Genomic DNA, 22,259 nt, shown 5'->3' on the forward strand with positions numbered 1-22,259 from the left:
TCCTTCTAGTTAGGAGCCCACGCAGTATCAACAGAAATATCACATGCCCAACATCCATTGCCTCGACTCTCGAATAAGATCACAGATCTTTCACCTACGTTCTCTTAACTTGAAAAGGTAAAACTCAATTGATTTCAAAGTTATTTGATTCATACAAAAATGAAAGTAAATAGTCATCTGAATCCATACTTGAAGTTAGAATTCATGATAAAAAGAACAAAAAGAAGATGGATACTCTTTGGTCTTTACAACATCCATTTCATGATAGACAAAACAAAGCAGCACACTAATATATCGAGTCCATTGACACTAGCATTACAACGGGCACCATGGCTGAAGACGAGATCCAAATTTTACTCATTTTACCGAATCTCGTTCAACTAATTCGTTCGTGGCATCCACTACAATTCATCTTTCAGGCGCGCAATCAATTCATCCTGTCATAATGAAACAAGTAGTGCACTTTTAGCATAGCTTAAAGGAGAGATTTAGGAAGTAGGGATACAACACCAAATCCTTGCCTTTCTCCCTTTTGGTGAGAGCCCTCTTTCCTTCAGAAGCAAACGCAATCTTTCAACAGACATTGTCTGAAAGGTGTGCTCCGAGAATTCAGTGCTCGAACTCCCTAAAAATGGAAAGTTTCTTAGAATATAAAATACTCTCACTTGTTGATCATGCAACTCTTTGCCGAACCTTGGTAGGTTTACAACAAAGGAAACAAGTTGACAATCATAATAGAAATTACTGGCACATAAGGGACAAAGAAACCTATTTTTCAGTTTTTATGACACATTTGGAACTTCTTTGACAAGAAAGAATTAAGTTACATAGTGTACAGGGACTATATCAACATGTCATGGCACCAAAAGAATGTTTTTCTACAAATGTTAAGTAAACTTGTTAGTAGGAGTTACAGATTTGAGGAGAAATAATTTATATTATTGCTTAATTCATCCTCTGTCACATTATGATTACTTATAAAATAAAAATACGACTTGGTTATAGTAAAAAATTTAATTTCTGTCTCATTAAATTGTTGGTTTCTCTGAATTAGTTCTTTGTCAAGATTGCTTCCTTATTCCCAATCGAGGTTAAATGGCTCCCTGGGTCAAAGCATAATACAATATTTTGTAGAGCTCAACAGAACATGTAGTTGATCATCAGCAAGTCATCTCTATCCTATGTTCTTTGGGTCAACTACATAGGTATTATCCATTACGAACATATCACCTACAATAATCTAATCTTTCCAATAACTTTTAATTAGGTTAATTAGATTTTTTTTTTTTTTGTATTTGCTCTACCTCTCATGCCTTTACTTAATTTAACTTATCTACCTATATAATCTATTTATAGTCTCTATACATGTTGATACCATATTAACATATTACTCTTATTTTATCATCCGTTAGAGCGACAACTAAAGCTCAATATTTATTTTATTAATGTTTCAGTAAACCCCACCAAGAACCCCACACATCCATTCTGCTACATAAACTTTTGCATGTCTGGTTTCTTAATGATTCAATCCTCTGATCAGTAAATCTAAAACTATATATACTTCATTTTGCTCATTTGGTTCTATAGAGCATATTGATGTTGCTTAATTTTAGAGCTAATAAAATAAATATTTTGTTTTTCAAAAACAAGAATCTTCCTCAGATTAATTTCCTTCAATGTGCTGTAGAATTATTGATTAATTGATCCCATTTATGTATTAACTCTCCTGCTTCTACTAATTTATTTCAACCCTGTGATTGTGGGGATTAATTTAATTTGTATTACCAAAATAATATAGGCTAATTGTAGAAATTAAAGTTGTACAGCATGCAGGGCCACTCCTGAGCTATGACAACACAAGGCAAGAATGCAACTTTCAGCATACTCTCATAAAAAGTTAAAACTGAGAACTTAGTTCGCATTATTACATCAAAATTGTATTAAATCATACCTTGGCAAGGTTTTTTAAAAAACAATCATTGAATCAGGAAATGGAAAGATAAATAAAAAAACAGCCCCAGATATTAGTATGTAGTAGGTCTAAGGATGGTGGTTATCTCAGTCACACTAATTCAAAAGGCTCATTAGTCATTATATTCAACACCAAACATGTTGATCATTCCCTCCACGCAGATAAAAAAACACAGGAAAAAAAAAACAAGCAAATGATAAAAAAAAATGCAATTTGTTATCAATACTTATAAGCTAGATCAACCGTTCATCATCCACCATTGGTAATTAAATCTTAACAGAGTATGTCCATGACTACTAATAGACAGAATTACCTTTGATCTTTTTTGGTGGAGCCCTTCCCTCTGTAGTTCGGACAGATCTGGAAAAATAAAGGAAAAAGATAAATGTGATTCTTCAATGCCTCAATAGATCATGCATTGTTATTTCTTGCATCTATAGGATAAAATCAAATATGGACAACCTACCTCCTAATTTTATTCTCAAAGTTCTCAAACTGGTGAAGATAGAAGTTTATTCTTGGAGACTATGAATTACCTTCAGTGCCAGCAGCCTTCTATTATTGACAACTAGTACAAATTTTAGACAACAGATATACCAGGATAGCCTCACACTTATTGTTTTGTACTCTTAGTTTCCATTGTCGGTGCGATGTGCACATCGATTTGAATCGAAAACTAACTTGTGTGACGTAGAATATCAATTGGAAACTAAACAGGAAATGGTAATAGTGTGTATATATATATCCAAAGTAAGTTGGGAAATTCCGAAATGACAAATTTAAAAGAGGAAATGTCTTCCTATTCTGAGTATTCCATGCTGCCTTGAATTGCAAGGCAACAAATATAAACATACTAGCAATCCATGCATAGCATATAACATGAGAAATAATGGGGGTGGGGGGTAAGGTCAATGCATTGTAAAACATGAGATGATGAACAATACCTTTTACCATTACAGCCATCCGTTGAAGATTTAGCAGTTACATCCTTCAACTCGCTCTTTTGCTTGTTGATTTGGAGAGCTCTAATCAATATGTTTGTTGTGTTTGTCTTGATTAATTGATCCTCTAATAATAAAAGCGAAAGTATGGGAAATGTTAATCTTATAACTATTTAAAACTGTGACTAACAAAAAAAACCTACCAGACATTCTTGAAAAGATACATAAATAAAGTTTCTTCAACCAAATCAGGAAAAATGTGGAGCAGGTGAGGAAAAAATTAATGCGATCCCTAGATTTGCAATTAATTCATATATCTACCGACATAACACAAATCAACTCTAGAGGTCAATGTCACTACACTAAGCATTGCCAAGACCAATGAAGTATGTGCTAAGAATACGAAATGGATTCAGGAGTATCTGCACATAAAATTCGGCAATGCAACCTAAAGATGCATTAGCATGAGTAAGATCCGAGTTCAGATCAACTATAGTTCAAGTTCAAATTAGTTAGATGCAGGCTTTACTGTGATCGAGAATTGAAATTTGAGAATTTGGAATACAGTCCTGCTTTATTATAATCTGATCTAGTCGTGGTTCACATAAAAAGACAAATTTTGAGAGCCGCCAACAAAGTAAAAGGAGGTGAAGAGACCGACCTGGTGGCGCCGTCTCACGCTCGCAAACATACACGCGCATTGTCCCCTGCAAATTGTTCAAGATTCATTAGGAAACCATCGTGAACTACTCCAAGAGATAAGCAAACGCCACGCTGAGGAAAACCGTAAAAGAATAAAGATAGGGTTCGGGCGAAGGGGAGTGGAGAGGAGAAGAGTACCGGAGTGGAAGACAACACCGGGGAGGAGAAGAGGCCGCGGGAGGGGAGGTCGACGAGGTGTTTCGAGGCTCCGCCGGCCGCCTGCGTCGCTCCTCCGTTCGACCGAGGCGGGGAGGAGAACTTGGCCTCCATTAGGTCCGCAGACAAGGGAAAGGGCTCGAAGGGGAGAAAACTCCGTGACGATTGGCGACGGAACGGTTTATGCTACGAACTGCCAGCTGTCCAGAGCTGTCGGTTCCTGCTCTATTTATGAAATTTGTTTTACTTTTTATTTCATTTTATAAAAGTAAATTCAAAAATAAATCAAATGTATATTTTTAAAAATAAGATACATATTTTTTCTTAAAAAACAACAACAACACCAAAAAAAGTGAGACACTCGTCTAAGTTAGAAAGTAACTCTAGTTAAGTATATTTTGATGTTGGGTTAAGTTAGGGTTTGGAGATAGTTGGAGGCCGAGGTACCTTTTGGTTGGTTGGGATTTTTTTGGTTTTTTTGATAAAATATCAGAGTAGTTCTTCGCATTTCAGATTTGGGGGAAACCAAATTGGGGATGCAGACGTGCGGGCGCTTCAAATCCCTGCCTTCGACTCGATTCCTCCTGACCGGTAATCTCTTCTTCGTCCCCCTCGCTCCTCCTGCTTCGGATTCTGCGCCCGTCGTGGTTGGTTGTCGGAGGTCGTGTGGTTTGGGGTTTCGAGGAATTGGACTTTTTCCGACCGGTGGGTTCGCGCCACCGTAATCTCAGTTTTGTCGTCTGTCGTTCTTCTCTGTCCGCACTGTACTTTGGCTTTTTTTGCCCATTGTTTTTTTTTGTTGTTCTATGCCTTGGATTTCATGCTTGCAGTGGTTGGTTCAAGTATTGATCTTTCATGATATGTTTGCAGGTGTTTGTTCCATTTTTTTTCTGTTGATTCATGGGATAGTTGATTCTGCTACTGCAATTCGGATGAAAGTTATGAATTTTCCCCGTCAGGATTTTCTGAGTGATTTTGGAGAGTTTTACGTCTGTAGTGTTACTGAGATGGAGTCAAATGATTACTCTGACCTGTTGTTTGGAATCTCAGACTTGCTGCGGACTGTTCATCAAGTTTAATTCGAGCATATCCGCTCAAATCTATCAGGAAGACTGCAAGGAGCAGCATTGCAATCACTGGAAGAAGGTCAAAGAATGGAGTGCAATAAGGATGAAGCTCTCAGAGCAAAAGAGATTGCTGAAAAGTTGTTCGACGATAAGGATTTCATTGGTGCCAAGAAATTTGCCTTGGTGACCCAAAATCTCTTTCCTGCTCTTGACGGATTGGAACAGTTGATTGCAACTCTTGATGTTTATATTGCGTCTCAACGCAAGGTTCATGGGGAGAACGATTGGTATGCTATTCTCCGCGTGAATTTCACAGCAGATGAAGATACTGTGAAGAAACAATATAGAAAGTTGGCTCTCTTGCTTCATCCCGACAAGAACAAATCTGTTGGTGCCGAAGGTGCATTTAAGCTAATTTCAGAGGCATGGAGTGTCTTATCGAATAAGTCCAGAAGAACACTTTATGACGAGAAAAGAAGCGCCAAAAGTTTTTTGGAGATAATTTTCCAAACAAACAAGAAAAGAAATGGCAGCACCAAAGTAGCTCCTGCAACCGGGAATCTTTCTCATAAGCCATCAGCAGTTGAAACATTTTGGACATCATGTTACAAGTGCAAAATGCAGTATGAGTATCTCAAGCTGTACCTTAATCATACTCTTCTCTGCCCTAATTGCCACGAACCTTTTCTAGCCACACAGACAAAATCTCCTTGTGAATTTGTATCCTCAGGGCCTATTTCTCAGCAGAATCAGCCAAACTCCAATGGAGCAAATCCAGGTTCTTTCAATCACCCAAATTTCCAATGGTGTCCTTTTTCTAGAACTGCAGGAGTTGCAAGTGCAGCTGCCTCATCAACTGCTGCTGCACATGCTGCAAATGTTGTCTGTCGGACTTATGAGAAGGTACGTAGAGAACGTGAAGAGGCACAAGCAGCAGCTAGATATAAAGAGGCTATCCGCAGTAAGAATAATGCTCTAAAGAGAGATACTAGTGCATCTGGAATCCTTAAAGCAGGCCAAAGTAATACTATACCTGCAGAAAAAAGGGGAGGTATTGGTGATGATCCTGGGAATGACCATACAGAGGTTGTGACACAACAGATTCCTGCTGAGGCAAACAGATCAAACAGAAATCTCGTAGACTTGCTAAAGTTAAGAATGGCTGGGAATCAAAGCAACCAGTCCAGAGAGTTTTATCTTTGTAGTACCAAAAATATGTTGACTGAGTTGAGTAAGTCGGCAATAGATGTGAAATTAAAACAGTGGAAATCTGCTGCTTCTATGAAACTTGATGTGAAAGACAATGCTAAAAAGAGACAAAAACTGAGTGAAGCTGGCAAAAAAGAAAGCAAGGATGTGGTGCATCAGAATGTTACTAGTCAAGAACAGCCCGTTGAACCTAAGAGTGAGACAAAATCAATTTATTAATGAGAAGAAGTTATCAGATGCCCACTCAGACAATGAGAGTCATGAACCAGTACCAATGGATGCTCCTGATCCAGATTTTCATGTTTTTGATAATGATCGTACAGAACAATCTTTCAAGCTGATGAGATATGGGCTACATATGATGATGAGGATAGTATGCCTCGTTAGTATGATCTGGTTCAGAAGGTTATCAAGTTGAATCCTTTCAAAATTCATCAAAGTCCATTAGTGAATTTGCCCCTTTGAATTGGGTTATATCTGGTTTTCCAAAAAGCTGTGGAGATTTCAGAGTAGGGCATTATGAGGTGAATGATACAATCAATATTTTCTCACATGAGGTTGGGTTTAAGGGTCTTCATGGTGTCATAAAAATCATCCCAAGAAAAAGGTGAAACCTGGATTCTTTACAGAAATTGGTCTCCAGAATGGAATGAGCATTACTCCTGATGATATCATCTACAAGTATGACCTGGTAGAAGTGCTTGAAGATTACCTTTAGTGAAAGTTTCTGGGTTTAGAACTGTATTTAGTCGTAACATGAATTCCAAAGCAGAAAAGAGAATCCAAAAAGAGACAATCATCATCCCAAAATTGGTAAGGTGACAATTATCATCCCATATACATTCAATAGTTGTATTTAGAGAATTTATGTACAAGATCTATATATTCACATCTTTTCTTCAATCACACTTCCCCTGTACTAATGATGTAAAAAAAATGCACATGTTCCTCCATTTGGTTTGTGTATGGCTACACCTTTCATACTTGTTACATACAATATGTAAAGATTATTTCCTCATTGATGATAAAATTGTTATGAATATGATGCTTCCACAAGCTGGTGGTTAGCTTTCACTTTTATGTTTATTTTTACACCTGTTTTTGTGGTGTTTGAATTCGTGTCATTGAATGCTACCTTTGAATAGGTTCTTGAAGTGATCACATCTATTTCAACCATGTCGGACGTCTTGTGAGAGTTGCAAAGTTCTATTTTTGTGCTCGACCGAGTACCTTAAGGACACTCTTCAATTGTAGTAAAACTTTTCAAGCTGAGTGAAGAGAAAAGTATCCGATGTGGCAAGAGGAAGTGCTCCCGTCACACCCGACCCTAGGTCATCACGAGAAAGGTAAATCATGGCAGTCGAGAGGACAAGTGATGGTGAGGTGAGTTGCACAGGGTCCGGGGATTTACGTCCCAACAATCCTACCTCATGTGGCAAGCATGTCACCATTTACCATCACGGATTACCCAAATGAGTAGGTTGATTACATTTTTTTTTTTTCTTTTGGTTTTCTTTAACAACAAGCCTTTGCAATTAGGAAAAGACATGATCAATCACAGAACAGCTGTTTCAAAGAGATCGACACCAAACTGTTGTTTATTTCCAAGCTAGCATAGAGTTAGGCTGCAACAAACAAGGAAACTTAGGAAGAGCAAAGAATTAATTGCATTACTTACAACATCAGATTCTCAAACTGAGCTCCTCCATTCATCGCTGTAGATTTATCCTCAGTTGTCACTTTTCCTGTGTCATCATCTTTTGCTTTGTCTTCGAAGCAACTGTGCTCATGATCAGATTCGATTACTTCGAGTTCATCTGGCTCAACTTTTGGAGAGGAATCAACAGGAACAACTGTCATGGTAATGGTATGCTCTGGCACATGTGGGCTCAGAGTTGACAATTTCCTGGAGGAGATGATCACATACAACACCATCTGTGTTGCACCAAATGCGAACCCAAAGATGTTTGGAAGCTGGAAGAAATTGATAGTAGGTGAGGCATACAGGTAAATGAGATCAGTTGAACTCAATGAATAAATGATTGCAGAATTATTTACCATGACGTATAAATCCTGAATGAGGAGGCCATACGCAAACCAAGCGACGGAACTAATTGTGAGGAAAAGTGAGAGGTAGAATGGCATGTACTCCACACTCTTAGTCCGCATGACAAGCCTCTGGAATTATCAAGTCACTCTATCAATACAGTGTTAACCAAAGTACATAATAAATTATATCAAAAAGTTTTAGTTTCTCAATTACAATGATGCTCAAGGGTGCAGCAAAGACGCTAATGGAAAAGCCCATACAGATCCAACCTATAACTTTTACACGCCAAGGGCCATGAAAAGCGAGTTGTGTTAATAGAATGATTGAACCGAATGAAACCACATTCAACAGGAAGATGATGCAGACAGTGGAGACCTACAAATCCAAAGGTATAACTTTGTCAATAATGTGTTTAGGTAGTGGGCATATAATTACGTGGACTTAAAAGACAGTGAGAGCTAATATTTCACATACCCTTGCGGACCTGGGAGCATATATGAGGTAGATTGAAGAGTAAATGGTTTCAATGAAGCACCCAAATGAGTTGATGGTGATGAGAAGTGTTGAGTCTGTTTTTTCAATAGCATAGTAAATCCACAGCATGGCACTGAACAAGGCAACCACATATGGAATTGACTGAAACCCCTCCGTTGATCTCATTTTATACACACGGTAGAATGTAGGACTGTGATGCAAAGAATTTAAGAGTTTGATCACATTGAAATTCAAAAATGCTATGAAGATGATAAGTTGGGAATTATCTCAAGATAGAAAAAGATTTAGTAGTATATACTCACAGTGGAGCAAGATAAACCATGAACGAGATTATGTTGCCTGCAAGTGATAAAAAAAATGGGTATCCATTAAAAATATTACATCAAAGTAAAGGCTGACAAGCTCTGTAACAATAAAGGACAAGTTTAATTGCAAGCATTTAACTCTCTCTAGATTTGTCAGTGTTCACATTATCATATTTGTGTGCGGCTGCTAATTTTAGTATTTGGTATTGAAAGTTAAGCTATGCCTTAATTATATTGCTTGCCTTTGGCAGGAGCTTAAACTGAAAATCAACTTTCATATTTAAGTAAATGTCATAAAATAGAGAAAATGAGAAGACAAAGATGGCCACTATCTATTGATTTGCACAAAATTAACCTGTAGAAACCAATATTTGATAAGAAAATCTTTGATAATTTTTTTCATAACTAGTGATCGTGCCTCCCTGTAACTCCTAGATAACTACTAGAAAATTTTGTCAAAGTATCATCTTACTTGACTTCAAATTGAAATAGAAAAAAAGAAGAAGGGCGCACAAACAACCCAAATCACAGCCTAGTATCATAAAATGCTCTACAAGTAGCTCAACAAGTTCCAAAGGTGAATCTGGATGACGAATTTAAAAAACAAGACAAATCAAGTAGGCAATAAACTTTCTGGGGCAATGGAATGTTTTTTCTACCATGAGACAGAGAACTTAAGAGGAAAAAATGAAGGAAAAAAAGAATCTATTTACAAATCAATGGTGTAGTGTTATACCAAGAATGCCAAAGGCAAAAGCCAAAGGATGGTTCAAGGGCAGGCCTGCCATTCTGTTTTAAATTGAAGAAGAAGAGCTGAGGAGAGCAAGAGTGAAGACTTTATGCCTCTCCAGCTCCCTCTGTGTTTGACACATGATTCCTAGAGGTCCATTATATAGGAGAGTCCAAAGCGACAGTAACTCCTTTAGGTATATATCACTGTCAGGAGTTCTTGGATCACTAAACACAATAGAAGTTGTACAATCATGTGCAGAAACCAAAAAAGATTACTTGTGATATACTTTGTTTGGAAAAGGTTCGTGTCATGTATGTGGCGAGCCTCTCTGTCATCTGAAAGCTTCCTATCTGATCTATGGACATATATATCATACTCTTCTAATAATTGTTACTAGCTGACGCAGGGACATGGTGCCATCTTTCTAGCACCTAATGCTAATGGATTGATTTCAATTGTAAGAAAAGTCAATACACATTTTTGTCCTTTTATATTTCCAGAATTTAAGAACATAAACTGAACAACTATGAATGAGTGAAAGGTAGAAGTGCTAATTAAGTTTTAGTAATTCACTTTACAACTCATTGGATCACTGTTGGTATTCACCATTGGAAACCATTTGCTTTTCTAAATGAAGATGATGAAGCATAATAGAGTAATTTCACTTTGTGGAGTTATTTTTATTCAAAGGACAAAAAAAATATGAATTTTTGAGATGTTAACAGCTATTTCAAGCAATTATTTAGCGAATCATCATCTAGACCAAGTTTATCCATAGAGAATGCAAACCAGGGACTTTTTGAAGCAAAGGGTTAAGTAAGCTTATGCCAAAATTTTGTAAAATATAAAAATAATCATTTTTCAGTATATATGCCACACTGCAATTTTGACACTTTCTGTATGAGGGTTTTTGAATTTTAGAAACTGAATATCTTAGAATTATATAACATATACAGTTACCTTTCTATCAGAAGCAGTATACTTTATGTATCAGTCTCTGTCTACATAACAGAGCCTAATATCCTGAGGTCATAAAATAATCAAGGAGTCCTACCAAGCTCTAGACACATTTATTCCTTTTCCTAGATCCAAATATAATTTTTCTTTTTTCCGCCTTAATCTTGAGACATAAGGTAAGCATGAGACACAAGGCAAAGGAGATATGTCCACTTGCATTTTCTCTTGTTGCAAGTAACTTGATTCTTTTGAGAGTAAGAAGTGTTAATCTAAAGATACTAATTAAAGAAATCAGACAAGTGGTGGACCAAAGAACATCATCTTAGCCTTAATTAAATGCCTTGTGAATGCAGATTTCATAAACTGGTGAAACACTATAAATCAAGCCTTCAAGGACCTAGAGCCATCCAACTTCTGAAAATACTAATGCCGTGAATTAATGCAGACTTCAGAAAGTGCTGTTCTTAATCCTTACCTCAACACAGTATGGTCCTAATATCTATTTGCTGGCAGAGTCGATTCACTGCAGCTAAATAAAACTAGAAAGATCCATCATATGATTTGGAAAATTGATTGTATATGAGCATCAATGTTTGTGATGATATGTCTTATGGTAGTGTATGACAAAGCATATTGTTTGGGATGCACATACAAGCCCACAGTAACAATTCATTTTTGAAAAATTTATCATTTCACCTAATTGTTTGAAAAATGATTTGATTTTTTAAAAGTTTCTGCCTTCATTCCCCTATTGGACAAATGTTCTTAATATACTTCTCTCAGTACTAGTTGTATAAAATTCATCCTTGTTTATACTAAGTAACAATAAGAATATGAGTCATTTACTAGAAATGTAAAGTGTTTAATTTGATATCAGATAACTATAATTATGTGACAAATTAGCAAATTGCTATTCAACAGTGTTCTTACTGAGGACAATGTCTTATTTTAATTTTATCAGATTAGTTGCCCAACAAACAAGAGGGAAAAAAATTACTTTTGCTACGTGACAAACTCAATGCATCACCCAAAGTTCTAGGCTGCTATCTACCACTGCACCTGTCTCCAACAACATACATGAGATGAGTTTTGCACTTTATCATTCTACTACATTTGGAAAAGGAATCCAGAGGGCTCATCAGCATACTTGCAGATGATCTCTAGAGACAATAGGTGCATGTTTAGATGGAATTGCCTCCTTTCCTAACCACTGAAGCTTGTCTACCTCTAAATATCACTTACAATTCTAAGAAGGGGTTTTTCAAGTCAATGGGAAGGTTGCTGCAACCTGCCACTTGATCAAATGCAGTATTTTACAGCTTAGGAGATGAAACTAGATAATCTTTACAGCATGCAGTGCAACGTTAAAGAATTATGACAAGATGAGTATGGACTTTAATGTGAATCACAGTTAATCAGATTCAACTACTATAACCTGCCTATTCTTCCTCTAGTGCATGCAAATAGCCAGACAAAGGTTATTGCTTCAGTTTGACTTTATTGAATCCAACCACTACAAAACCACTGTCTAATGTTTCTTACTTTTACTGTATATACCTAGAAAAGGGAACTTTTGAGATACAGAGCTCGCCTTAATGGAATTACTAAACATCCTGAATGTTTCAGCTTACCTGATTGAATATAGTTCTATCTCATTTCATCTTAGGCACATTTAAATTATCTGTAATTAATAGATGAAAACTTCAAGGAGCCACAAAGTCATATTGGTGGTCCAACCAGCATAGAACTGGACAGAATGGAATCCCCCATTACCATGCCCAATTTTCTGAAAACCAGACTGGAGAGACTGGTATACCAAGTTAAATAGAGAAATTATTCAAAATTTGAGAACCAGAGGCAGTCGAGGCAATCCTCAGTTCAGGTCTCCAACCAATGGCCATGCTAAGTCTACAGAGGAACTGAACATGGATTTTGTACTTCAACTGCAAGTAAAGGGAATAAGTCAGGATAATAGATTTACCAGGAAGGATTAAATGGTACAATCCCAAACACACAAGTTGGTTTTAAAGTTTTCGTGCCAACATATTTTTGTCAGAGTGCCCTAGGGCAATCATATTGTATACTATACTGTATGGATACACAATTTTGTAATTGCACTATGAATGAATAAAATTAGCCTTTTATTATATATTTGTAATTGTAAAAAAGTCCAAATGACACTAGTCTACTAGTGTATAGATCCAAAAAGATGTGAGATGATACTGATTCATATAAGTAACATATTAAATATCTCTGGTATTAGTAATGTTGAAATTGGATATCCAATAAATAAAAACATATTATGTTTATTATTGGATAGCAGTAAGTGTTCTCATGTCTATGGGCATGGTAATTGTTAGACATATTTGGTGGGGTTGTTGGTGAACAAATCACTGAATGTGGTTCACTATTAAAAAATCATTTGGTAACTATCTACTGTCTATGGAAATCTCATACAGACGGTTGCAAACAATCCTTGATTTGAGACTATCACAATCATCTCATATAAGGACTGGTATACTTTGACACCTATGAGTTGAACCTTAATTGAAGAATTGCACATACACTTGTCGTTAGATGTATTGCAAATTGTATAGAGGTGGGTGTATGGCCAATTGAGCACTCACACCAGGTAGAAGGTAGAAGGTAGGAGATATCTCATAGGCCTATTCAATGGAGGATAAGTCAAGAAATTTGTGCATGGTTAAATTAGGATTTACAGTGGTCTCAATTTACTTTCCAGTGAGTGGACCAAGAGGAGATCAAATGATAGTATAACGTGGACCTAAGGGGCAAACACTACTTCAGGCCACATGATAATAAGAGGATAAGAGGATCAAATTGAACAACAAACATCCAGTTGAAGGCTTTGTAAATAGTCATATCTTTCAAGCATTGGTAGAGGTCAATCATGACGCCCACATAAGCCAATGAAGAGGAGTCTTCATGCGACCAAAGAGTTTGGTCATTTATGGTATGCTGCTAATAATTCTAATAGCCTATTGAATCAAACACACCAGAGATGAATCTCAAGCACTTTATGCATAGTAGCAATCAAAAGGAAAAAAAATAATTGAGACGAATAAGTGATTGATTGGACCAATTAAATTTAAGAGATTTAGTTATAATAAATTAAGGGTCAACTTGTTATTAAACTTTGGACGAGTAAATTGGAAACCAATTAGGTGTTATTCGGGTTTTCAATTAGAATGAAAATAGTTACCAAATTGAAGCACAATTAAGTTTCCACAAGCCCAATTAAATTCGTAGAAATGTTAACATTTAAAAGGACTACAATTAGATCATTGTACAAGTGTCAGACTAATTAAGTAAAGTCTATTATGTAGATGATTATCCTCTATTGATTAGAGAATATATCTCATTGAAATTTTAGAGACACTAAAGATTTGGAAAGATATAAGATAATTGAGATTTCTCTCATTCTCTCTCTTTTCCATGCTTAGCCAATCGCACCTAGAGGGTTTCAAGGGGGGGTTCACAAGTGTCACAGATTAATTAAGAAGGGTCTATTACATAGATGCCTATTCTATATTGAAAAAGAGAATATAATTGATCTAATTGAGATTTTAGAGAGATGAAAAGATTTGGAAAGATACAATATAATTGAGGTTTTCTATGATCTCTTTTTTTTTCCATGTTTGACTAATCACACCTTGAGGATTTTAAGGGGGTTCACAAGTGTCATAGATTAATTAAGTAGATTCTATTACAGTTAATCTATATTGAAAAGAGAATATACCTCATCTAATTGAGTTTTTAGAGACACAGAAAGAGTTGGAAAGATATAAGATACTTGAGATTTTCTATCAATCTCTCTCTTTTAGTCTTTTCCATGCTTGGCTAATCACACCTTGAGGATGTTAAGGGGGTTCACAAGTGTCATAGATTAATTAAGTAATATCAATTATTATTATTCTCTATTAGAAAGAGTATAACTCATCTAATTGAGATTTTAGAGAAACGGAAAAATTTGGAAAGATATAAGATAATTGAGATTCTCTCACACACACTCTCTCTCTTTTCCATGTTTAGCCAATCACACCTAGAGGAAGGGTTCACAAGTGTCATATAATTAAGTAGTTTATTACATAGACGATTATTCTGTGTTGAAAAGAGAATATTAGATGAGATTTTAGAGAAACTAAAAGATTTGAAAAAAATATAGGATAATTGAGTTTCTCTCAATCTCTCTCTTTTCCATCCTTGGCCAATCACACCTAGATGGTATTAAGGGAGTGGTCAGCCACCACCTTGGACTGGCCAGCACCACTTCTTTCTCTGGCACACCAGTGTTGGACGGCTCTCTCAATTCTTGAGTTTCATCAAGTCTTGATAAAGAACTCTCTCCCTCCATGAATTGCTTAAGAGTTGATATCAACACTCTGACGCCTCCATCACTACACACAAAGGATTCATACCATATGGATGACTTTAAATTGAATATTTCCTTGATCTAATGTGTTGGTTAAGCTTGATCAAGCCTAGCATCAAATTTTAAATTTCTGCTGCACCTGCAATTGAGGCTCACGATCCCACCAGCACATACAACAAACATACTAAGATTTTGCCATGTAAAACAAATAAAAATAAATGAATGAATAAAATGTTAGGCAGCCTGTTGATTAATGACACTGAGAGCTAACCGATTTAGATAACTTCAATTGTACCTGAAATTGAGGACTTTGAGTTCTGTTGCAAGTTCATATTGGCTTGTTTAGGCAGAGACACCAAACCCCTAAGTTGGTGTCATGTGGCAAATTCATATTCGTTCGGTCGTTCCTTCACAGAAGAGCAGGTGAACCTAATTCCAAACAAAACACGGCAAATTCTTACTCGTTCGGTCGTACCACAATTGCCATCAAGAACATGATTAGCACATGGAAGCGAGTTCCTGACCTTTGCCCTCGACTCTGCGAGAACAACCATGGCTGAAGACTAGATCGAGGCGGCAGAAACGGCGTCGGCGCTCTAGAGGAGATTCGAGACCCTGGAGGTGCCTGTATACTATCTCTACCTGAACCGCCCGATTCACCGCAACGCATTCACCCCGCCTCCTTCGACGAACTTCCCGCGCCCTCGCCCTCCTCGATCACCTCCCCTCCATCCCGCAGGATCGTCCACGCCACCCGCGGGCCCCCATTTCTACGCCGGCATCGAGCTCTCTTCCCTCGCCTCCATCGCGGCCGCTCCCTGTGGCGACCGTGCCGTCACCAGCGAGCCTCTTCGCCGCCGGATTCTCGTCCTCCAGTCCGCAATATCCGTAATTGAACGGTGTCGGCAGCCGGTGATCGCGGCTATCCACGGCGCCTGCATCGGAAGAGGAGTGGACCTGGCACCGCCTGCGACATTCGCTGCTGCGACGAGAGGGCCTACTTCGCGGTAAAGGAAGTGGATCTGGCCTTGGCAGACGATCTGCGTTCGCTGAGGCGCCTTCCGGCGATCGTCGATTAGAGAATGCAGCCGATATGGCGCCGACGAGGCTGAAGGTGCGGAGGCAAGAGCGATGGGGCTCTCACCCGCCTCTTTCCGTCGCGGGCTAACCGAGCTGAACAATAAGCTCTCAATTCCATTTTACTAAACTCGAGTTCGATTTGAAAACGAAATTAAATAGTTCGACTCCAAAATCACTCATTTAAAAGTAAACGAGCTTAATTTAAACTCAATTTAAAAATAATTTATCTAAGACAATAACAAGGTGTAATATTTATTTTTATTAATTTAATATCTAATATAAAAAATTAAATTTTTTTTTTTTAATGAAAGAGAGTCTATTATTAAGAGTCCTAGCTCACACAACACGTATGCACGATAATTAACATATATTGAGAATAAAGGATACACCAGACGTATGAAAGGATCGTCCAGAAATATACATCAAATAGATATATGATCCTATCCGAGAGCTGAGTTGACGGGCGTTGGAGACGTGGCATTCCTATTGACTGGTTGAAGACTTCGAAGGAGTAGATCCTCTGTCGTCGTGAACTTGCAAATACAATGTCGAGCCGAGGAGGGGGTTCCCCGACAATGGCCCTCCGAAACTCAAGTCAAGTCTTCGGCAGAAAGAAGTATAAAAAAGAAGAAACGAGAACTGTAGCTACAGTAATGATTTTTTCATACCTTCATCGAAACTTTGGGGTCCTTATATAAGGCTCCCCAGAGGCGTATGCACGCTCTCTGATGCGTGCACGCTCATAAAAGTCTACCTGGAATGGATGTGTCAGGAAAGCGCATCTGTCGTCATACCTTAACAACACGAGCATCTCTATGACGTGACAGTCGAAGCGCGCTTTCACCGTACGATTCTCTGTCTGACCATGCCTTCTGTCGGCGGCACTGGCCCTTAGGAAGATATCGCTACCTACTCCCTTTGTCCTTTACCGGCCCGAGCGGAGGGACCCGCTCGGCTAGCGCCTTCCCCGGGCCGAGCGAGGGAACCGCTCGGCTAACACCCTCCAGGCGCCACCAAGGCTGGACCGACTTGGATGTCCGCTCAGCCTTCGTCTATTCCTGTCCTGCTATATGAGCGTCGGAAACTCGGCCCCAGACCAAACTGTCGAGATGTCGGGTCGGCTATTCTTCCAGCCGATCAGGAAGGTAATTTGCCCTGTCGGACATCTACCGGGCGTTGACCACTTTGACCTCCTACCGAGCGGGCTCCCCCTTTACCACCGGATCAATATATAATAATACAGGACCCCGCGGGTCATTCGAGTTGGTATGTGACGGGTGTTGCCACAATGAGGTGAGAGGTCGCAGGGTCGATCCTCGGGGCAGCTGGAGAATAAATCCCCTATCCCTGTATTACACCATGTCCGTCACATGCTCGCTCGGATGCTGCGATTTACCTCCCTCGTGATGGTCTTGATTTATGTCCTAGTTGATCCTGATTCGACATTAGAAGTATATTGATTCTTCCCCAATAACCGAATACTTTTTTCTGTAAATACTGCATATTTGATTCCATCCATAAATCCATTTTCTTTCCTATGAGTTCCAGTATCGATAAGAATTCTAGCTCTTACTATTCATATGTTATGGTATGAATATACCATACCAATTCGTTATGGATGGATGATGAGATTCCATTGATACAGAGCCAATTACCATAACATATGAATAGTAAGAGCTAGAATTCTTATCGATAGTGGAACTCATAGGGAAGAACATGGATTTATGGATGGAATCAAATATGCAGTATTTATATAAAAAAGTATTCGATTATTGATGAACAATCATTATACTTCTAATATCGAATCAGGATCAACTAGGACAGAAATAAAGCATTGGGTCGAACTCTTTGAGCATTTCACCTTTTTACCACAATATATAATAATACAGGATAAAAAAATTATATATAAAAGAGTCTTAATAAATATATTCATGAACCTCTTCACCAATATGTTAAGTTTCTAAATAAATATAGTTATAAATTTATCAATTAAATAGTATCAGGCTCGAATTTTTTTTTCAAACTTAAAATCAGACGGGAGCTCGACTTATTAACTTAATTAAATAAATTCGAATGAACGTTTTTTTCAAATCGACTTCAGAATAGTTCGCTGACATCGCGCACCGCCGATGAAGTGGCCGACATCGCCCGTGATAATCTCGTCATTTCGATTTCTTTTCATTAGAAATGATAAGATCGACGCAAATCGACGGTGGCGATGATGAGAACGAAGGCGTTGTGCCGTTGAATGCCGAGGAGTCGGGATCTGACGGTGGAGCAGGGTCTGGTGCACGTGGAACGCTGCGATGCTTATGTCACGTGATCTGGTGGTGGCCGTAGGGGCCTAGATCGAGAAGCACAATCCCAACTTTTTCCAAACCGGACCTAGAAGTTGGCCCGTTAGCTAGTGCCAGTAGTTCGGCCCGATAATGGCAGCCGAATTTTTCAAAATTAATCACGCGGCAAATACCCTTATTGAAAATGCCCCCATTGACGTCACTATTATTTGCCCCAAAAGACAAGATGAAGAAATGAAGTTTAGTCTTGCATTAGTAATGAAAAATAAAACATAATAAGGGAATTTGGTTCGAGGTATTTTTTTTTTTTAATTTCAAATTGTGTCAAGATAGTTACAAAATATGAAGGAGAAGGAAAACTCACAAGAGAAATCTAGTTAAGATTGGGAGTTTTAGTAAGATGTCAGCTAAACTCCAGGAGAAGCAACATCCGTTATGCATATAACTGAAGGAAGAGACTTGAAGCGAGGAGAAACCATGATAAGTAACATTTTCATCTGAAACCTATTGAGAAGTAGTTTGCTCCTACCATCTCAAACTCATTGTGAAATCAAGCCACAAGATGAAGCACAAACTCAGTAACCACGCAAGCACAATGACTGCATCAAAATAGAAAAATTGCCGCCGCAATTGAAGCTTGTCAAAGAATATTTTTTTTGATTAGCAACAGCGACAATATTAATTTCCGATGCCAACATCTATTCAGTGGACTTGACAAAACGACCCTTTACTCGCTTCCTGTTGTCCGCCCTTGCCTTCCTCGACACATAACGAATCTGTTTATCGAATCTGTGCATAATCCAAGTTCAGCATATCAAAGTCAAAACATATTTATGACAGAGCCTAGTAGAAGATTGATCAACAAATTGTATAAGGATGCGAGAATTTTAGCTTTTAGATTCATATATACCTGCGATTTTTTCTCTTTTCTCTGTACCGTATCATGGCATTGCCCCTGTTTTTAGCCAGAAGTTGGCTGTCCAGCTTGTTTGTTTCTTTAACAATATCATTTCTGACTAAGATTTCTCCAAATGATATTTGTCTCGTGCGGCTAAGATCGTGCGATGAATCAACAAAAGACTGAATTAAGGTTGGCATGGAGTCTGTTGGTCCTTTTACTTCCGAGAAGTTCGAATTGTGCTTCCATTTGGCTGCTGCAGCACTGTTGTTCTGCTGGAATAAGAAATACAAAGGTAAGAAAACAAAGACTGGAAATGAAATAAATGTTGCTTGATGGTCTCTGTAAGAACACAAATTGTTGCCAATATTTTATGCGATTTGGAGAGTAAGAAAATTCTAGAAATAAACTATAGAGTTTGCTCACTTTATGAGACTGTATGTGGTGGGCATTTGATGAGAATATGTCATCAATTGAGGAAGGGCAACTGGCATCGCCAATTTCATCCAACATTTTCATATCTGCGATTGAGTTTTCCTTGATAAGGTCACTGTAACTCTTGATCATGAAACCCTCATTGTTGGTCCCGTATGCAATTTCAAGTGCACCAGATTCCTTCTGGTCTCTTAGTCTTCCAAGATTGAAATCCCATATCTAAAATTTAGAACATAAATTTGTAAGAGGGACTGGAACAACCATGAACAATTGAAAACATTACATATTATTGGGCATGTCGAAGAAAAAAGAAATGAAGCAAACTGATTGAATAATTGGCAAATGGCACATATATTTATATGGTTTGAGAGAGAAAAAAATAAGAATCCTGAAAGCAATGCTAGATTTGATTATAATAAATATAATTGAGATATCATTAAAAGAGAAGATCTTCCAAATGGGAAGTACTGTCTTCAGATTAAAAGTGTATCAAAAGCATACTGTCAAAGTTGGCCTTCAATGATCATATCTGAGTGACAACTTGAGGCTAATTCGAATTTTTCTTGCCTGTAATAAATACCTATTTATGTTTCATCGGCTTAAGAACTTTTTGCCTACCCAAACACCTGAATCACAATGGTTAAGCAACTTTGGTGCGATATTCCCGTCTTTCCATTCTTCTTCCGAAACCTCTCTCAGAATTTGTAAATGATTTTTTATAGATAAAACCGTTGTTTGTATAATCTAAATCAATAACTCTTATTAGAGGGGAAAAGGAAGTCCAACAATCTCAATAAATTAATAGTTTAAACATTTGTAAAGGCAAAACCTGAACGGGATGATCCGGCGGGCTGCAGTCCCACAGCAGAGATTCCTGTTCGACAAACCGATCGCTCCCCTTAGGCCCCGTGGGATCCAGCATGAGCAGGGAGGTGTGATGCATTGACTGTGGCTCATGGAGATTCTCCTGGCTACTTCCGGCAGTCCGAAGCGGTGTGCTGGGGCAGAGATCATCCGGTGCCGAGTCCACCAGGTCCGTCCTGGAAAGCTCCAAAAGCTGTTGGAAGAGCTGCTTCTTGCTCTGGGCGTTCTTCTGGCGCTTGGCTATACCCTGCTTATTGGGAGCATACGGCACGTAGAGGTCGATGAATACCGGATCCGCGCCCAGGACTGGATCCAGAGGCGACCAAATGAAGAGCGACTGGTCCGGGATGGGGTTTATAGGAAGGGAAGAAGAAGAATCCGACTTCTTGGCAGCGAGATCCAAGTCCCAGTAACCAGAGAGCTCCAGGGCCGTGGGGCAGCCGGAGAATCCCTCGATAGAGACCCGCGAGTGGCGATGGCTTCCTTCGGCGCTCCCGTAGGAGTCACATTCGCAGTCGGCGCAGAGAGCGAGGGCGTCGGCGGCGTACCGAGCGGCAGCGGGCATCGCCGCGCAGTTATCGCAGATCGGGGAGCGGACGTGCTTCTGCGACAGGGCGTTCGCCGCGTGCACGTGGCGGTCGCACGCCACGCAGAGCCGAGCGGAGTCCGCGCGGCAGAAGAGCATCGCCTCTGCTTCCCCGCAGTACTCGCACGCCGTCCGCCGCCCCGCCTCGTCGTTCGCCTCCGCCATTTCCATCTCAAAGAAAAACCCTAGTTGCTATCCGTCTGGTCCTCGAGCTGGCGAAGCCGGAGGAGGAAGGAAGGAGACGGAATCACACCTTTTATAACCGCGAAGAGCCACCGCAACGGCACGTGCGGAACACGAGGTAGCGGAAGATGCCTATCGTATTCAGAGAGTAGCTGGATGATAAAGCTGTCCGTCTCCTAACAGCAAACAGAGAATCGCTTCGCTCCCTATCTATCCACGTCGTCATCGCCAGCCACGTAAAGGGACAGCAGTTAAAAGTATGTATTGTGGGACCCACACATAAAATAGCTTAAAACAAAAAAAATAAAGGCGGAGAGAACTTTTAAATCAGTAAAGTTAATTCGTTTTAAAATAATATATATATCTAATTATTTAATTCAATAGGCTTTAGCCGGAATTTTCCTTCGCATAAATTTTGATTGGAGAATTTAAAAAATAATAATGATAATTTTTTATTCCTTTTCATGTTCCTTTCATTCGTACGAAATTAGACAAAATTTAATGCACGAGTGCCGGTGGCCCACATCGTCGAGATATTTCTCCATTTGGGTTCACATTAGGGACGTTGACCCTCCCGCCGCTTAATTGTTAACGGTTGACTTTGCATTAGATTAGTAAGATTTCTACTCTTAATTGCTAACATTACGTAGATTTTAAACTAAGCTACTTTCTGGATGTTGATTATCTCATTTTAATTATCTCAAGAAATTTTGAATTAAATATTTTTATTGATCATATCAAACATCAAAAAATAAGTTTGTCTTTTTCCAAACTTAATTATTTTACAATGCTCAAGCCACTTGCCTTTGATTAGGAGCGTATACTTAATTAGATGGTCTCTTATATCGATAGCTAAGTGTTGTCGGCCATCTAATATTATTGGGGTAGTCTCTTTTTTATTATTGTACTAAACATCCTTAATCCTTTGTTTAATCA

At 38.6% G+C, this 22,259-nt stretch overlaps 4 protein-coding genes and 1 pseudogene across 7 annotated transcripts; 2 read left to right on the forward strand and 3 right to left on the reverse strand.

The window, feature by feature from the left end:
- Positions 1 to 128: 128 nt before the first annotated feature.
- LOC122055337 lies at positions 129 to 3,890 on the reverse strand. Its single transcript, XM_042616718.1, has 6 exons — positions 3,754 to 3,890; positions 3,575 to 3,620; positions 2,917 to 3,040; positions 2,286 to 2,332; positions 522 to 625; positions 129 to 437 (listed from the first exon to the last, which is right to left on the reverse strand). Exons 1-6 carry the CDS (start codon positions 3,883 to 3,885, stop codon positions 402 to 404), a joined length of 489 nt encoding a protein of 162 aa, XP_042472652.1. The 5' UTR covers positions 3,886 to 3,890; the 3' UTR covers positions 129 to 401.
- Positions 3,862 to 15,646, reverse strand: LOC122055336 (bidirectional sugar transporter N3-like). The gene is made up of 8 exons (XM_042616717.1): positions 15,505 to 15,646; positions 15,276 to 15,409; positions 8,895 to 8,931; positions 8,572 to 8,782; positions 8,311 to 8,472; positions 8,106 to 8,225; positions 7,726 to 8,021; positions 3,862 to 3,991 (listed from the first exon to the last, which is right to left on the reverse strand). Exons 2-8 carry the CDS (start codon positions 15,310 to 15,312, stop codon positions 3,958 to 3,960), a joined length of 897 nt encoding a protein of 298 aa, XP_042472651.1. The 5' UTR covers positions 15,313 to 15,409; positions 15,505 to 15,646; the 3' UTR covers positions 3,862 to 3,957.
- Positions 4,204 to 7,127, forward strand: LOC122055334. 3 transcript variants are annotated; one of them, XM_042616714.1, is made up of 2 exons: positions 4,204 to 4,362; positions 4,642 to 7,127. In XM_042616714.1, exon 2 carries the CDS (start codon positions 4,926 to 4,928, stop codon positions 6,264 to 6,266), a length of 1,341 nt encoding a protein of 446 aa, XP_042472648.1. In that variant the 5' UTR covers positions 4,204 to 4,362; positions 4,642 to 4,925; the 3' UTR covers positions 6,267 to 7,127. The 3 variants fall into 3 exon arrangements, with proteins under 3 accessions (XP_042472648.1, XP_042472647.1, XP_042472649.1); XM_042616713.1 differs by having other exon boundaries at positions 4,822 to 7,127; XM_042616715.1 differs by having other exon boundaries at positions 4,206 to 4,476.
- LOC121967932 lies at positions 15,486 to 16,059 on the forward strand (annotated as a pseudogene).
- Positions 16,060 to 18,722: 2,663 nt separating this feature from the next.
- Positions 18,723 to 21,363, reverse strand: LOC122055339 (zinc finger protein CONSTANS-LIKE 14-like). Of its 2 annotated transcripts, none has more exons than XM_042616720.1 (4): positions 20,520 to 21,363; positions 19,682 to 19,909; positions 19,268 to 19,527; positions 18,723 to 19,146 (listed from the first exon to the last, which is right to left on the reverse strand). In XM_042616720.1, the coding sequence occupies exons 1-4, from the start codon at positions 21,309 to 21,311 to the stop codon at positions 19,056 to 19,058; spliced, it is 1,371 nt and encodes a 456-aa protein (XP_042472654.1). In that variant the 5' UTR covers positions 21,312 to 21,363; the 3' UTR covers positions 18,723 to 19,055. The 2 variants fall into 2 exon arrangements, with proteins under 2 accessions (XP_042472654.1, XP_042472653.1); XM_042616719.1 differs by having other exon boundaries at positions 19,268 to 19,530.
- Positions 21,364 to 22,259: the final 896 nt, after the last annotated feature.

Source organism: Zingiber officinale, chromosome 3B (genome assembly GCF_018446385.1).
Source record: "Zingiber officinale cultivar Zhangliang chromosome 3B, Zo_v1.1, whole genome shotgun sequence".
Taxonomy (NCBI): domain Eukaryota; kingdom Viridiplantae; phylum Streptophyta; class Magnoliopsida; order Zingiberales; family Zingiberaceae; genus Zingiber; species Zingiber officinale.

What these genes read in the sequence shown, in the direction of transcription:
- LOC122055337 (XM_042616718.1), bottom strand. Translation starts at nt 3,885, where the DNA reads ATGGAGGCCAAGTTCTCCTCCCCGCCTCGGTCGAACGGAGGAGCGACG. An exon ending in TCCACCAAAAAAGATCAAAG is followed by an intron (nt 626 to 2,285) that starts GTAATTCTGTCT and finishes TTCCATTTTTAG; the next exon opens with GGAGTTCGAGCACTGAATTC. An exon ending in TCTCACCAAAAGGGAGAAAG is followed by an intron (nt 438 to 521) that starts GCAAGGATTTGG and finishes TCATTATGACAG; the next exon opens with GATGAATTGATTGCGCGCCT.
- LOC122055334 (XM_042616714.1), top strand. Translation starts at nt 4,926, where the DNA reads ATGGAGTGCAATAAGGATGAAGCTCTCAGAGCAAAAGAGATTGCTGAA.
- LOC122055336 (XM_042616717.1), bottom strand. Translation starts at nt 15,312, where the DNA reads ATGAACTTGCAACAGAACTCAAAGTCCTCAATTTCAG. An exon ending in CTCAAAGTCCTCAATTTCAG is followed by an intron (nt 8,932 to 15,275) that starts GTACAATTGAAG and finishes TATCACTTGCAG; the next exon opens with GCAACATAATCTCGTTCATG. An exon ending in ATGCTCCCAGGTCCGCAAGG is followed by an intron (nt 8,473 to 8,571) that starts GTATGTGAAATA and finishes TTGGATTTGTAG; the next exon opens with GTCTCCACTGTCTGCATCAT.
- LOC122055339 (XM_042616719.1), bottom strand. Translation starts at nt 21,311, where the DNA reads ATGGAAATGGCGGAGGCGAACGACGAGGCGGGGCGGCGGACGGCGTGC. An exon ending in CGCCGGATCATCCCGTTCAG is followed by an intron (nt 19,910 to 20,519) that starts GTTTTGCCTTTA and finishes TCTAAATTTTAG; the next exon opens with ATATGGGATTTCAATCTTGG. An exon ending in GAAAAGAGAAAAAATCGCAG is followed by an intron (nt 19,147 to 19,267) that starts GTATATATGAAT and finishes GATTATGCACAG; the next exon opens with ATTCGATAAACAGATTCGTT.